General features: G+C 42.3%; 1 protein-coding gene across 2 annotated transcripts in view; it reads left to right on the plus strand.

The window, feature by feature from the left end:
• Window positions 1-15,243, plus strand: part of GPR176 (G protein-coupled receptor 176) — a 97,699-nt gene that overhangs the window by 77,971 nt on the left and 4,485 nt on the right. Inside the window, exons 2-3 of one of the 2 annotated variants that reach the window (XM_069461712.1) lie at window positions 11,375-11,432; window positions 11,773-11,964. In XM_069461712.1, the coding sequence (XP_069317813.1) occupies window positions 11,375-11,432; window positions 11,773-11,964 (250 nt within the window). Of the gene's footprint in view, window positions 1-11,374; window positions 11,433-11,711; window positions 11,965-15,243 lie in introns of both variants that reach the window. The other variant, XM_069461702.1, reaches the window with a different exon arrangement.

Raw genomic sequence — 15,243 nt, forward strand, 5'->3', positions numbered from 1 at the left:
ACAGGGACAAGGAGGAAAGAATAGCTAATGTGCGCATGCAGTTGCTGGGGGTGTTTTGGCTTTACCCAGCTCTGCAGTGATCACCCTGCTGTCTGCTGTGGCTGCAGAACCTGCAGGAGCCCCAAGTAGGAGGGGAGGACTTTATACTCAGGCTTGAATGTTGAACGTGGAGACAGAAGACTCCTCAGAGCTGAGCAGCTTCCTGACATTTCTCCCACCCGCCCTTCTAAAACAGGGTTAGGTCCATATTCCTGTGTGGTCCCCCTTTCCTGACGTTTTATGGCTTTTAGGCCATAAAGGTCCCCCTTTCCTGACGTTTTATGGCTTTTAGGCACCCTGGAGTCCTGTCTTTACTCCAGAGGGAAACCTCCCAGCCCTGTTCTGGAAGAGCACCACCCTTAGTGCCCGTTGCTGAGTTGTGAATGGGTTTGTCTAGAAATGACTTTCCACCGCTGCTTCTAGCCTGCAGCCTCAATTCTGTCATCTGCTGCCCTGCTCCGGCTTGCCCAGATCGCACGTCTCTTGGATCAGGTGGTTGCACAATCCTGGGCACTTGTCTGTTGTGGATTGTAGCTTTTCTCTGAGGCATAAGGGTTCCCTCTTTTTCCCTCTCCTACCGTATTGCCCTCTTCCTCATCCAGCGTGCTATGAGTAGGCACCCCAGAGCAATGCATGCTAACACTCTCTTGGGGGTGCCTCCCCCAATAAAGGCAGTGAATATGATCTAGGAGACAGAGATCTGAGGTAGGAGGGTCTGCCTGACCCACTTAGGCCTGTTGCTGAGCTTAGGGGTGGGCTGAGAGCAGCATCCAGTCCCGAACTGGCTGGGTTACTTTCCAAAAATGTTATAGGAGTCCAGCTGGAAGAGTATATGCCCTGCAAATGATGCCTTGTCTGTGAAGCACAGGGCACTGGGCGCAGGGCCTGCTCTCTCTGGGTCCCGATATAACTTCTCACCCACTGATTGGCAGAAATCCGTGGGAGGTGATAGCACCTGCTGCAGGCAGGAAAGTGATAGCACCTGCCACAGGGGGAAAGGTTCTATACACGTTGCTGGTGGAAATGAGAAGTCAATAGCACAGAAATAGAAACACCAGAAAACAGGCAAATGTATATACACAATGGTATTTATTGCAGTATTGTTTATAATGGCAAAAACCCATAAACCAAGGGAATGCCCATTTGTGGGACACAGGCAGAATAAATGGATTAGGGAGATTTCCCCAGTATGTATTGCATATATATAAAAGGAAATTATATTTTTACAAAATAAATAATGACAATGGTACCATGTAGTCTGTAAATATAATGTAAATGTTCGTAAATGATTAAATAACGAGAATGGAGAAAGGTATGTTCACATTGTTTACTTAAGAAGATCAGGTCCATAAAGAATAGAATGTGCAGAAAGAAATTCCATTTACATAAAATTTTGTATATATGTGTATATATTCATAAAGAGGTATGAAAATATGATGATAGAATATTTATCATGCTTAAGGGAGTGGGGATTTCAGGTGATTTTTCTTTCTTCCTATACTTTTCTGAACCATTTGAATTTATAACAGTGAATATGTGTTAGTTTAAAAAAAATTCAGAATAAACTAAAACAATTTTTATTGTGAAAAAGCAGAGAAGTAGAGGGAAGAAGTGCTGAGCTTGTGATATGTAGGTCAAAGTCTTATTTCTGAGCTCCCCTCAAACTTGTAGTCCAGAGGGGTTCCTACGTGACTAGGATGCATGGAGCTAGTGAAATATACTTCCCTATGTTCATTCATTTTTCCATTTTTTTAGTTGACAACTATATATTTAGTATTCATGATTACCAGGTACTGGTCTAGGCATTTGGGCTGTAGTGGTAAAAATATCTGATGCTGTCCCTGCCCTCACAGAGCTTATGATTTAGTGGCAGCTGGCGCAGATGGTTAACTACTCCCGGTGTAATGAGTGCTGCAGACAAGAAGTAATCCTCGTGACAAGAGCTGATGCAGGAAGCCTGATTTGGATCGGTGGTGGTGGTGGTGATGGTCAGGGAAGGTTTCTTTGAGGAAGACCTGCAAAGCGAGGTGAACTTGGTGAGGATGGGGTAGAGGGCAGAGGGAAAGGGTTACATGGGGTCCGGAAAGGCCCCCCAGGCAGAGGACAGCTTTGAAGTTTTAGGGATTCAAGCAAAGGCCCATACTGACTGCTACATCCCCTTGTCCACAGCATAGCAATACTCCAGGGGGAACCACTCACGTTCAAAGTCATAGACCTGTAATGTGTCATAGTTAACAGATGGCAGCGAAGGGGCAGCTTCTCTAACTCTCACAGTCTAGTGGTGGGGCAGGCTAGACTTTTGGATTTTGTCTTTACAAAGGGAAGCAATGGAAGTTTCAAGAAGGGGGATGAGTGATGTTCCTAATTGCTTCTAAAATTGGTCAGTCTGGTTGCTGTGTGGAGAATGGATTAGATGGGCAGGAGGAGGAGGGTGGGGAGACCAGCTGAGAGGCTGCGGCAGCAGTTGAGGTGAGGGGTGAAAGGCCGAGTGGCGCTGCTGGTGATGGCGAGAAGCAGATGCATCCCGAATTTATTTTGCGGGTAGAGATGACAGGACTAATTTGGACTGGATGTGGGGCTGTGAGATAAGATGTCAAGAATGATTCCCAGGTTTCTGACAGGAACAACCAGGGGGAGGGAAGTGCCATTTTCTGAGATGGATAATGCTGGAGGAGGAGGCGATTTGGGAAAGAAGGTCGAATGTTCAGGTTGGACATGTTAAGTTCAAGACGCTTGTGAGAGTCCGAAGTAGAGCTGTCGCCTGGGCGTATGGATATCTTGTTGGCATGTGGATGGTTGGGTCTGTGGCTCAGATAAGAGCAAGGTGAAGCAATAAACATGGGAGTCATTAAAATTTCACCTGGCATAGTCTGGGGGAGAGGACAGCAGGAGAAGGGCCAAGACTGAGCCCTGATGAAGGAAGAGAAGCCAGAAAAAGACACTGAGAAGTGGCCAAAGTAGCAGGAAAACGACTAGAACATACTCTGGACATAGTGTTACTGGGAGTTTCTAATGTCCACCTGGGACCAGCACCAAGGCCTTGGAATGATCTGGTTAAGGTTCTCCCCAGGTGAAGCAGATGCTGCCACCCATCGGGTTCTTGCTGCCATCCCACATGACTGGCCGCAGCGCTAGTGGCCCATGTGCCTTCGCGGTGGCTTTTGTGCTCTTTCCAACAGCCACTTCTCAGGACAAAACACATTTTGCCAGTTGAATAGCTATATTTTCTGATTTCATTAATCTTACTGTTGATGGAAAGAAGTCAGGCTGATGAACTTATTTTAAGGACGATGAATTGTTTGGGTTTTGGTGTTCATTATACTTCTGAGAAAGTCAAAGAGAATAAACAGATTTACTCTCAACAGTTAACAGACATGGGTCTAGGAGAACAGTTTAAAGGACCTTAATTTTTTTTCTGAAGAGAAGGGTACATGAAATCTACCACTCTGAAGAAACATTATTTGATGGTTGCTCAGTGAGTGCTTGATGCCTTTTATGACTTATAGAAATAGGTCTCCTTAGTTTGTAGTTACATGATGATCAGTAAGAGAAAGTTTACAAATAATGATGCTCACATAACATTACAGTTATTTAACACTTACCGGGGGTGAGGCAGTGTTTGGCACTTTTTATGTTATCTCATTTAATACAACAGCTTTGCAAGGTAAATTTTATTCCCGTTCTGTAGATGAGAGAAGTAAGAGAGTACGCGATGTGTCTAAGTGGCATACCTCAACACATGGCAGCTTAACGCCACAAACATTTGTTCTCTCTCATGGTCTCTGTAGATCAGAAATTTGGGAGCATCTTGGCTGGGTATTTCTGGCTCCAGGTTTCCCATAAGGTTGCAGTCAAAACATTGGCCAGAGCTGCAGTCACCTGAATGAAGTCTTGAGTGGGGCTGGCATCTGCTTCCGAGCTGGTCACTCACGTGGCTGCTGGCAGGAGGCCTCAGTTCCTCACCACACGGGCCTCTTGATGGACGGCTTGGGTTTCTTCAAGGTGTGTCAATTGGCTTTCCCCAGAGCAAGCGATTCAAAAGAGATTAAGACAGAAGTGGTGATGTCTTTTATGACATAGCCTTGGAAGTCCCACTGCCACTTCTGCCATGTCCTTCTGTTTACATGGTTGGCTCCATTCACTGTGGGAGGGGCCCATACAGGGATGTGAATACCAGGAGGTGGAGACCACTGACCCTCTTAAAGCCTGATTACCAAGGTGGGGGGCGGGGAGGACTTAGGATATTGCTTTTGCCAGACATCTTAATAATTAGCAAAAATATCTTTTCTCTCTATAAGACTTACATAATCTTATCTGGAAATAAAGAAGTGTAGATGACTCTTCCAGATTCCTTCTATTCTATACTATTTATATGAGTATATAAAATCTATTTGGTGTTGTAGATTACCTTCTTACTCCTGTTAAAGAATTTCAGATTTCTGTATTGGAAAGATAATTTTGAAAGTTGTAGCATGTCACTGATCTTTGCATATGTGCTCTCTTTTATTTCCTTAGTTGGGGTAATATTAAAATTTGTTGGCTCATATTTATTAGCTAGTGATCTGTCTTCAGCTGTGGCATTTGCATACGTAGACCTTTATGAGAATAATGTCAAGAACAAGACCAGTGGAAACCGTGGCTTAATGAAAGTGAACAGATTTTATATTTTACCTTATTTGCTTCATCTACATTGAATCATTGACATTCATTGCACAGTGAAAACCAGTATTTTACAAACCCACAAAGTGGAAAATCAATATCTCACAGGATAGAAAATTCTTTCCTCCTGCCTTTTGTTTTATAATGGGAAAATAAGAGGTCACATCTCCTCATTGATCTTAGTGCTTTAAACAGGCTAAGAGCATTTTGTGCTGATTTTATTTTGAACCAGTAGGAAAATTACATGGTAAATAACTCAGTGTTATTCAAATGAACTCATATTAGAGGAAAAATGCAGGAGTCAGAAGCTGATTATTCATGAACTGCTAAAATGTTAGGCGAATTCTCCTTCTGTTTATCTGTGTCACCGTGGCCATGATCATCATTATCATGAATCCTGGATTCCTAGAAAATGATACAAAGCAAAGAAACCTTTTGTCCGGTTTTCAGCAATGTGACTAATGGAAGTCTCTGTTGTTTTAAAAAGTCTCTGGGAAATAGGCATACAAAATAGAGCTTAGCATGGAGAGATACATGGAACTGAAACGATTCTCCCTATTGTTTTTCTTCTGATTTTTTCCCCTCTTCTCTTCCTCTCTCTCCATCTTCTGTTACTATCTGAGGGAGGGCAGAAGAGGAAAAGAGAGAAAGAAAAGTGTTAGGATTTGCTTTCCAAAAGGTGTTGTTTCTGCTCACCTGCCTGCGCTTCATTACGGATAAGTATTAATATTTCCCAAATCATGTTACGTCTGCAAGGCCCTTAAACACAACTTAATGGCTTAGTTCTTGCCTCAAAAGGAACCATATCTAAGTTCTGGGTCTAGACCAAAGTGTGTCAGTTATCAAGCTCCTTTCGTGTTATCCACGTGCCAGTCCATTATTTTGCTTACTTTGCCCCCCACCTCCTTCCTGCAGAGCTCCTGGCTCCTAGTATTCTGTCTGGTCATTTATTCCATTCTCTTATTTTGTCAGTTGGCCTTCATGGGCTGTGTGCTGTAACTCGCCCTTTCAATGCCTCTGTGTTCTACTCTTGACCTTGCTCGGACCTTCAGATCCTTCGCTTCCTTCCAGAGCCTTCCCTGCCTTGGCCATCTGTCTCTGGCCCTGTCCTCGATCTGGCCACCTCCAGCTCTCGCCCCATCTGCTGCTCTGACTCTCCCAGATCCTCACTCTACAAACTCCCTTCTCCTGCTTGCCTTCGCCTTCCTTGCAGGGACAGGAGAAGGTGGTGAAGGACACACAGGAGCTCTGCTCTAGAGAAACGTAACCTTCCCAGTAGTGGGAGAGTGGCCCAGAATCTGTTAGAAGAATTGGAATGCCATTCCTAGCTTTGTACCCATCAGCCCCTCCTGTCCCTCTGGCTTTTCTTCCTAAACTCAGCGATAGAAAAAGGAATGAAATTTTCAACTTTTAATTAATGTCCTTGTTACGTTGTGTCCCATCATAAGGAATAAGAGGCTCTCATTCCCGAACCTTATTCCTCCAACTCACATCAGCCATGCTGGGTCCCAGTGGACTGAAGCTCACTTTAATTCCTCAGTCCTCTAATTATCTTACCCTTGTGGTTTTTGGAAATATTTCCAGCATGGTTTTTCCTTTCAGACTGCATAATTCCAGTTACGGGAACAGAGGAAGTGGGAGAATACAGTGCATGGGTATTCCATGTATGTTCACTAGACTATTTATAGAACAGCGTGATGCATCATTGTTGAATGTGTCTCTCTTAAGCTGCTCTGACACTGTGTGTTGGCATCAGGGAGAGAGTAAACATTCAGCTTATTGGTCAAAGGCAGTTGCCATCAATAGGTGTACCTGTAGAACTGAGTGCACAGAAAAAAATTCTGATGATTTTGATAAAGTTATATTAAAGTTCAAGTTTTTATTTATTCATCTATTTAAGTCTTTATGAAGCAACTCCTAGAGATAAAACCATGTTTGGTGCTAATGAGGGTTGACAGAATTTTCAGATAAGGTTCTTTTCAGGCTTGATAATCTTACAATATATTAAGGGAGAAATAACCCCTCTAGGCTAAATGCAATACGACTGGCACAGAAGATATGGACTCTGCTTCCATGGGTTCAAAGACTGCACGAGCCATTTAATATAGGCAAGGACCTCTTAATGAAGTGGCCTGTGTAGCAGACATTCAGGGCAGTGAACTATCTCACCTCCACTCAATCAAGCGTGGTTCATTTGGATGCTGTCCAAGGGGAGCATGCTTAACAACGGAGAGAATTAGATCACTCTTCCCCTCCTTCTCTCTGGAACTTTCCTCCATATTGAGAGGAAAGTGGAATCTGTGCTTATTAAAGGATTTCACTCCCGTCACAGTTAAGTGGGGCCAATGATTTCAAGACTCTTGCCATGCCTTTTCAGGGAATAATATGCTTTTCATGGAGATGAAACCATGATAACTTTCTAGTTGATTTATATGGAAAAAATTAAAGTCATCAAAGAAAGAAGAAGTTATCAACTTCAGATTCCAACTGTGTCTCCTCTTACCTTATGTGTCTGTAGGTGTCTTGCTGTGTGTTGAGAGACATGAGGGAGTAATTTCAGGGACTTTCTGACTTCCATGAGAGAGCCCCAAGGACGGGGTAGATTTGGCTCTGGTTGCTGAAATCTTTTTGTCTTGACTGTGCCGTACAGTTTGCCTTACCTTCTGGGATACTATTATTTCTAAAAGATGTGTACATTTGTTATAGGCTCACCTAAAATCCTTTGTGTGACCTCATAGGAACTGACTAGTCGAGGCTATTGTTGGAGTCTCTTTATATATCCTTATGTATTACAGAAGTGAAGCGTGCTAATGTTTTATCTAAATCATTCACTGGGAACAAGTATTCTAAGGAGAAAATGTCCAAGGTTAGATTGGGGATGTATATTTCATAAGATGCTTTTCATTCAAAGTAATTATTTAAAATTCACCATGAATTTTAATGAATGCACTACATAGCTTCTCCTGTTAATTCAATTCCTGCTTAGTTTGAACTTCCTGTATAATTTCAGAAAAAAACTTCTGGAATCAAATTAATTGTAGCTAAAATAACATAATTTCCTCCTGCTAATAGCAATCAGCTTAAACAGAGTTGGGCAAGTATTAGATAGTTTAATCACAGGTTACAGCAAATTGACACTTCATTAGTGAGGAAGAGGCCCAAACTTCTAGATTGGGAGGAGGAAGAGCAAATTGTATTGAAAACCACCAGGCACACCCCTCTGGCTACAAGTGGATTTTCCCTACATTCTTGTTTGTGGTCATAATTCTTCTGATACCAGTGGCAAAAAAAAAAAACAAAAAACAAAAAACAAAAAAACTACCCGCAAACTAAAAACTACTTCCCTCCTTAGCCAGTGCTGACTCTCTGGGTCACTGGGAAATTTATCTACATAGATTAAAGAAAGATTTTTTTAAAAATCAGAATAAGATAGAATCTTTTGAGAACTATTTAAACTTTTCTTTGGAAGCATAGCTTTGAAACTCTGCTATTTAATGTTGGCCCTTCTCCCTTGCTTTCCTTCTGCCAGGTCCATAGAGCTTAATGGTGTCTTTTTGAACTCTCCAGCTCTCCAGGTACCATTTACCTTCTCTATACTGGGGAGTCCTTTTTTTTTTTTTTTTTTGAAACAAAGTATAACTCTGTTGCCTGGGCTACAGTGCAGTGGTGTCATCATAGTTCACTGCAGCCTCCAACTCCTGGGCTCGTGTGATCCTCCTGCCTCAGCCTCCTGAGTAGCTGGGTGCGCACCACCACACCCTGCTAACTTTTTTATTTTTTATGGAAATGGAGTCTTGCTATGTTAACAGCTCAGGCTTGTCTTGAACTCCTGGGCTCAAGTGATCCTCCTGCCTAGGCCTTCCAAAGTGCTAGGATTACAGGCGTGAGCCGCTGTGCCCAGCCTAGGTTCAGGTCCTGAATAACAAAAAGGATTAGGCTCTAGATGCTGCCTAGAGTCTTATGAATAGATGGAGATAAAATGTGATTATAGCAGTTTCAGGTTTTTCAATAATAACTTATCGAAAACAACTTTCCTCATTCTTGAGTGTATATACTAATAAATTGTTCATTTTATTACCAATATGGTTCCCAAGATGATGTATCTGATACCGTATTCTACAGCCAGAATATTTAGACCTCAAATTGTTACTTTATTATAATACATGTACTGCTAAAGTATGATTTAAAAAAAACAACAAAAAATCATGCCTGACATAATAGGGAGGGAGAGGGATGGATGGGAAGGAGTATGAGAGGAATGATGGAAATTAGTTTCAGTTAAGTTTAAAAAGAATCTATTATATGGATGAGAGATTCTGGCCCATAGCCTTCCCCCCCCTTTGCGATGAATTTTCCTGTTCATTCTATTACTCAAGGCATTTTATTCAGCATAACCTACCAAACTACGATGACTAACAATGACGAGAGAAAAAGAAAATCCTCAAGGTCTTGACTTACAACCAGAAAGGACTGTATTTGTGGACCCCCCCTCAGGGGACTGCAGACACCCTGATTTTGACGACTGCAGATACCGTGATGTGTACACTCTCTTTGTGGCGGATTTCTTCAAGTGGGCCGTTTCATTATTAAATGTTTGCCAGACTGAAAGACCTGTCTGTGAAACTTAAGCAAGGAAAGGTGCTTCAGCCAGAACTTAATCTGTGCTTCAGTGGTGAAAAGACCAGAAAAAAAAAAAAAAAAAAATCCCGAATCAATGGAGCTTCACGTACATCATTATTGTTCAGCTTATCACTTGGTGACGGGAAAGCTCGCGGGGTGGGGGGAGGGAGGGGGGGGCTGAGGTGGTATCAGTCCAAACAACGTTCTCATTGAATAAATGTGCATATATATACACACTGCTGGTTTCACCTCACCCAGTCCCCATACTAATATGAAGGAAGCTTGGTAGAGAATTTCCTGGAAGCAGCTGGCCTACATACCTGAACACAGTGGCTGTTTTTCCTACCGTGTCTGGCAGATAGCAGATAGCTGCAGAATATCGTGTTTGAAGAGAGACTCTCGACACTAAGTTATGTCCACATCTGAGGTGCTGGGACAGCTCCTTGCGGTGGCCATGGCTGAGCCTGAGCTCTGCTCTCCCCTTGCCCTGCCCCGTGAATCTCCCTCAGAATGTGTGTGGCTCAGTTGTCAGTTGAGTTCACCAGAAGGCATTCTCTGAGCATGTGCCCAGGAGGTGGCAGTGTCCTTGGATCATGACTGATTGACTGAATGGACCTGGCTCTCTCGCTTGGTCAAAGTCCACCAGTAGAGTAGCTGCCCGGCATACCTGAAGACTGGGCCCTGTGAGACTCTGGGGGCAGGGCTGTGGACTCGGTCTAAAAGCCGTCTCAACGAAACTTTAGTCTGGGAGCCAACTGTACTGAGGTGCTTGTTGCAAAAGCAGGTTCCCAGTTCTGCACCTGGGAGCTGTGGTTCAGTGTATCTGGTGCAGGCATTCTGAGGCATAGTGAGGTTTGGGAACTACTGACTTAGAACATCCTTACGTGACATGCCTACACAAAACAGGTTCTCTCACTGCAGGGAGTTTTGATTACCGTTTCCTTATTTTAAAAATTCATTTATTCAACAAATATTTATCAAATGCCTACAGTGTGCCAGACATTGAGCTAGGTATAGAGTTATAACAGAGAACAAGTTTGACATGGTTTTTGTCTTGATGAAATGGAGAAAAAACAAATAAACAAATTAATAGCTACAATAGGAACTATGAAGGACATAACAGGATACTATAATAGAGTATAAAGGATGGAGAAGCAGTAAGTATTTAAAATAAAAAGATGGTTAGAGAAGGCCTTTTTGAGAAGGCAGCCTTTAAACTAAGACCTGGATTAAAAGGAACTAGGCATATGAGGAGCATGCTAAGCAGTATATAAAACTTGTGCAAAGGCACTGAGGCAGGATTGACCTTAATGTGTTTCAAGAACAGAAAAAAGGCCAGAGTGGCTGTGCCCAGCAAGTCAGGGGAAGAGAGGTATGCGATTAGGCAGGTGGGTGCCAGATTGTGTAAGCCCCCGGACTATGGTGAGGATTGAGAGGGGGTGGGGAATTAGAAGTTTAATTGGAAATAGGAGTCTGGAGTTGAGAGGAGGGGCCTCCTTTGGGACGTGAATTTGGGAGTTATCAGCATTTTGATGGAAAGCCACGGGAATGGGCAGTCTAACCTAGGGAGAGGCTGGAGAGAGAGAGTAGGAGAGGGCCTACTAAAAGAAGACTCAAAGCAGCCAGGGCTTGGCGGAGGTGGGAGGGTAGGAGGCAAACCAGGAGCTTTAGGCCTGTGGAAGCCACAAGAGGAGCGTGCTCAAAGAGAGACTGTTGGTTGCCTCATTTCTGCTGAAAAGTCTAGCACAGTGCTGTCAACTAGCTGCCTGCATGTGGCTGTGGAGCACTTGGAAGGTGACTACAGCAAACCGAGATGTGTCGTGAGTGTAAAAGAAAATGCACACTGGATTTCAAAGACTCGGTATAAAAATGAGAATGAAAATTATTTCATTAATAATTTTTAAGTAATAATTACATGTTGAGATTATATTTGGGATTTACTGGGTTAAATACAATATACTATGAAAATTTCACCTGCTTCTCTTTACCGTTTTAAGGTATGGCTACCAGAAAATTTAAAATTACACGTGTGGCTTGCATTGTGTTTCTATTGCAGAATTTGACAACATGGAGATTATTAGGAAACTTGGTAAGAGTAGACTGCCTGAGATTAAGTACTAGCCACCACATTGTTTATCCACCAATGAGATGGAACCATCTTCATAATAATGCTGTTTTGCCTAAAATTAGATAATGAAATTCACTGCTAAAATTTCTTCCAAATTTTTTTGATATGTGTGTGATTTAATAATTTTGCATAAATTGAGAATATAATATGTATTTAAATTAAACCCTTTGCAGTCAACTCTCAAATGTGATTTAACAAGTTTTTTTAACCTGAATTTTTCTTTCTTTCCTTTTTTTTTTTTTGTCTTTTTTTCATATCTGGCCAGGAAACTTCATGGTGTTATGGTCAACTTGCCGCACAACTGTGTTCAAATCTGTCACCAACAGGTTCATTAAAAACCTGGCCTGCTCGGGGATTTGTGCCAGCCTGGTCTGCGTGCCCTTCGACATCATCCTCAGCACCAGTCCTCACTGCTGCTGGTGGATCTACACCATGCTCTTCTGCAAGGTCGTCAAATTTTTGCACAAAGTCTTCTGCTCTGTGACTATCCTCAGCTTCCCTGCCATTGCTTTGGACAGGTAAGATCAGGTAGCCAGGGACTGAATTTTTTTTTTTTTAATGTGAATTGAAAAATTAACATCATGAAGCAAACAATGACTAGTCCATGTTCCATACACTGCCTTTTTGTCTGCTTGTGATCAACAGAAAGAGAATGAATGTCCCAAACAGATGCCTCCCAAAGGACAGGTTGATTTAACAGCAGCCATGGAAAATAGAACCATTGAGAAAAGACCTGGGGGTGACAGTGACATTGTGAGGCTGCTGGGGCCGAGCTACTGGATCATGATGTCACTTCAGCTTGGTTGGAATTGGGGGTATTTACATTGCAATTTGCAGTAGATTGTTCATTTCCTTGATAAATTTGTATTTAGGGCTTTTTGATGCAAGATAAGACATTTTTGGAAGAACAAGGGAATGATTCAGTGGTTATTTAACAAATGATAAGATGGTCCAGTTGGATCTGGCCAGGTAACACCAGAATTCCTCGGGAAGATTTATTTCCAAGGTTTCATATAGTGGTGGTTATTTTCTCTTCCCAGCCTCTTTAGAAAGATGTTCATTTGGAAATGAATCTTATATCTCAGTTGCTGCCATCATACATATCATACCCAATTTGATCAAATGTATCAAAGTGTAAAGATCTCAGTAATCAACAGCTTCCTGCCTTTTTCCTTTGTTGCTAGCACTTCATCAGTACAGTTTAGATAATAATACATTCTAGAGTAGAATTAAGTAAGCAAACAAGAATTGAAAAGTATTTTGCATCCATCAGTACTTTCGATTCCAAGATTAACAGAGAGGAAAAGTTGCCGAAGGGAAAGTGCTGGCTATCCTGGCTTCATACCCTATGTTAAATTTTAACTTCATTTAGATGAATTTGAAATTTTAACACTCTTTGTCCATTTGAAACATACTTAATATCTTAATGACCTGTGAGGGTATTGATTGCAGCACTGATTTGTGGAGTCACTTCAGCCTCTGGCCTGGAACCCTGATTCAGCTGCCTGATGTGGGCTGCATGGGGGGACAGAGTCACACAAAGCCCCCAACCTACTGAGAGAAGTCATTGCCCTTCGACACTGTGGTTAAGAGTGTGGACTCTAGAGCCAGAAGTCTGGGTTTGAGTCCTGCCTTCGCTGCTCCGAGCTTTACTGCTTTCTAGTGAGGTGGCTTTGGGCAAAGTTGCTTAACTTTTTTGATCCTCAGTTTCCTTGGTGATAAGAAGAATTAAGTGAATTATTTCTGTCATGTGTTTGAATAGGCTGCACCAATATTTGCTTGTCTTTCTCTAGGTTTCCCTTCTGATTGGCACATTCTTCTTTAGGTGTGTTGTCTGCAGTTATTTTACCATCAGATCTTGCTGGGATCTACTCCAGCTCTTTAGAAGGGACCAGAATCTCACCATACACAGGGCCAGACAAGGCAGGTGACAAAGTCAGGTGACACCAGGTCAGAATGAGATTGTGGCACATGGAAAGTGTGTCCACATTCCTGTTCGTAGGGGTCAGCCACTCAGTAGTTGCAGCTAATAATTGCTTTGCAGGTATCTAGACTCAGAGTGCAGGACTTTTTATTTTTAGAAGAGAAATTTCAAAAACCCAGATTTCTATCATTCTTAAATGTTGGCGATTAATTTTCATTCAAAAAATATTATGTGGGCCTTCAGGATCCCTTCAGCAAGATGCATGTGCCCTGCGAGATGCCAGTTCGCCGTGCCTCCTTTACGGTGACTTTGCATGGCTCTTCCGGGGTTCAACAAGAGAGATCTTTGACTATCTGGAGAGCGCCATTGCACTTTGGAATACAAAAGTGAAAAGTCAGAGTCTTTTCTCAAGTTTCCATCCCGGCAGGTGCTCTAATGCGTTTTGTGTTGAAACGTTATGTGTTCATGGCAGGTGTCCTTCTGCCCGCCCCTCGCAGCACACTTTCACATCCAGGACGCTTCTTTCCATGTTATAAAATTCACCCATTTAAAGCATACAGGCCAGTGAATTTTAGTATACTCAAGGGGTTGTACAGCCATTACTGCAGTCTAACGTTAGCACGTTGCCATCACCCCACATAGAAACCTTGTGCCCATTTAGAGTCACTCCCCGTTCCCATCCCCAGCCCTAGGCAACCACTGATCTACGTCTGTCTTTATATGTTTGTTTTTTTCGGACATTTCGTATAAGTAGAATCATACAATATATATTCTTTTTTGTCTGGCTTCTTTCACTTAGCATGTTTTCAAGGGTCACCTATATTGTAACGTGTATCAGGACTTCATTTCTATGGCTGAATAATATTCCACAGTAGGGGTATACCACATTGTATTTCTCTATTTCCTAGTTGATGGACATTTGGGTTGTTTCTGTTTTTTGGCTATTGGGGATAATGCTGCTATGAATCCTGAAAGTTTTTTAAGAATAGGATCAACAAGAGGGGGAAAACATTATTCTGAACAGTTTGCTGTTGTACCTGGAAGCAATGCAATGATCCATCCCTGTGGGTTATTTCTGGGCCCTTGGTCTTAGACAAGGAAATATACAAACAATAAGAAATTCTTGTTTTTGTTCCAGCAGAAAAACTATTGTAATTTTACCATCACTAAAAAAAAAAAAAAGAAAAAAAAAAGAAAAAAAAAAAGTAAAAGAAGTTCTTTTAGTAGAAAAACAAGGCTGGTAAATTCTTATTTTATTATTCAGAGATGCAAATTGCTTGCACGCATCAGTACAATGCACATGAAGAAGGGAAGACAGTCCTTTCTTCTCACTTCTTTCACAGCTATTTGTTTCATGGCACTAAGTTAGCGAGTTAATTGGGAGGCCACCTACACTACCTGCATTGTTTTGTAGAGCTGTACACACTAAGACAATTATTCGTAATAAGCCTCTGTGCTTATGTTGTGGTCTGTTTCCCAACACACAAGGGGAGTGGAAATTGATGGGAGGCTGAGTTTGTTGCATGTCAGGGAGCCGATGGGAATCAGAGCCGTGTGCTCCTAGGCACGGATTCATGTGTGGGGTGGGGCCATCACGAATTTGTAGAGCTGTGATTAGAAAAGTTGTCTATAATCAGAGAAAAATAATGTTAAGAGCATGTATCTCTTATGCACTTCTTTCTCTTTTTTTTCCCTCTCTCAGAAAGAAATCTAGAACACACTTCACTATGCTCCATCCTCCCCCGATCATCCATGGTCACTGTTGTGTTTGCATCCCATCTCCCTCAGCCTGGAACATCCTCCCTCAGCTTGTCCTCCTGCCAGACTCCACCACAGTGCCTCCTTCTCTTTGATATTTTGCCAGGTAGCTTTA

The sequence above is a fragment of the Eulemur rufifrons genome, chromosome 2, assembly GCF_041146395.1.
Source record: "Eulemur rufifrons isolate Redbay chromosome 2, OSU_ERuf_1, whole genome shotgun sequence".
Classification (NCBI taxonomy): Eukaryota; Metazoa; Chordata; class Mammalia; order Primates; family Lemuridae; genus Eulemur; species Eulemur rufifrons.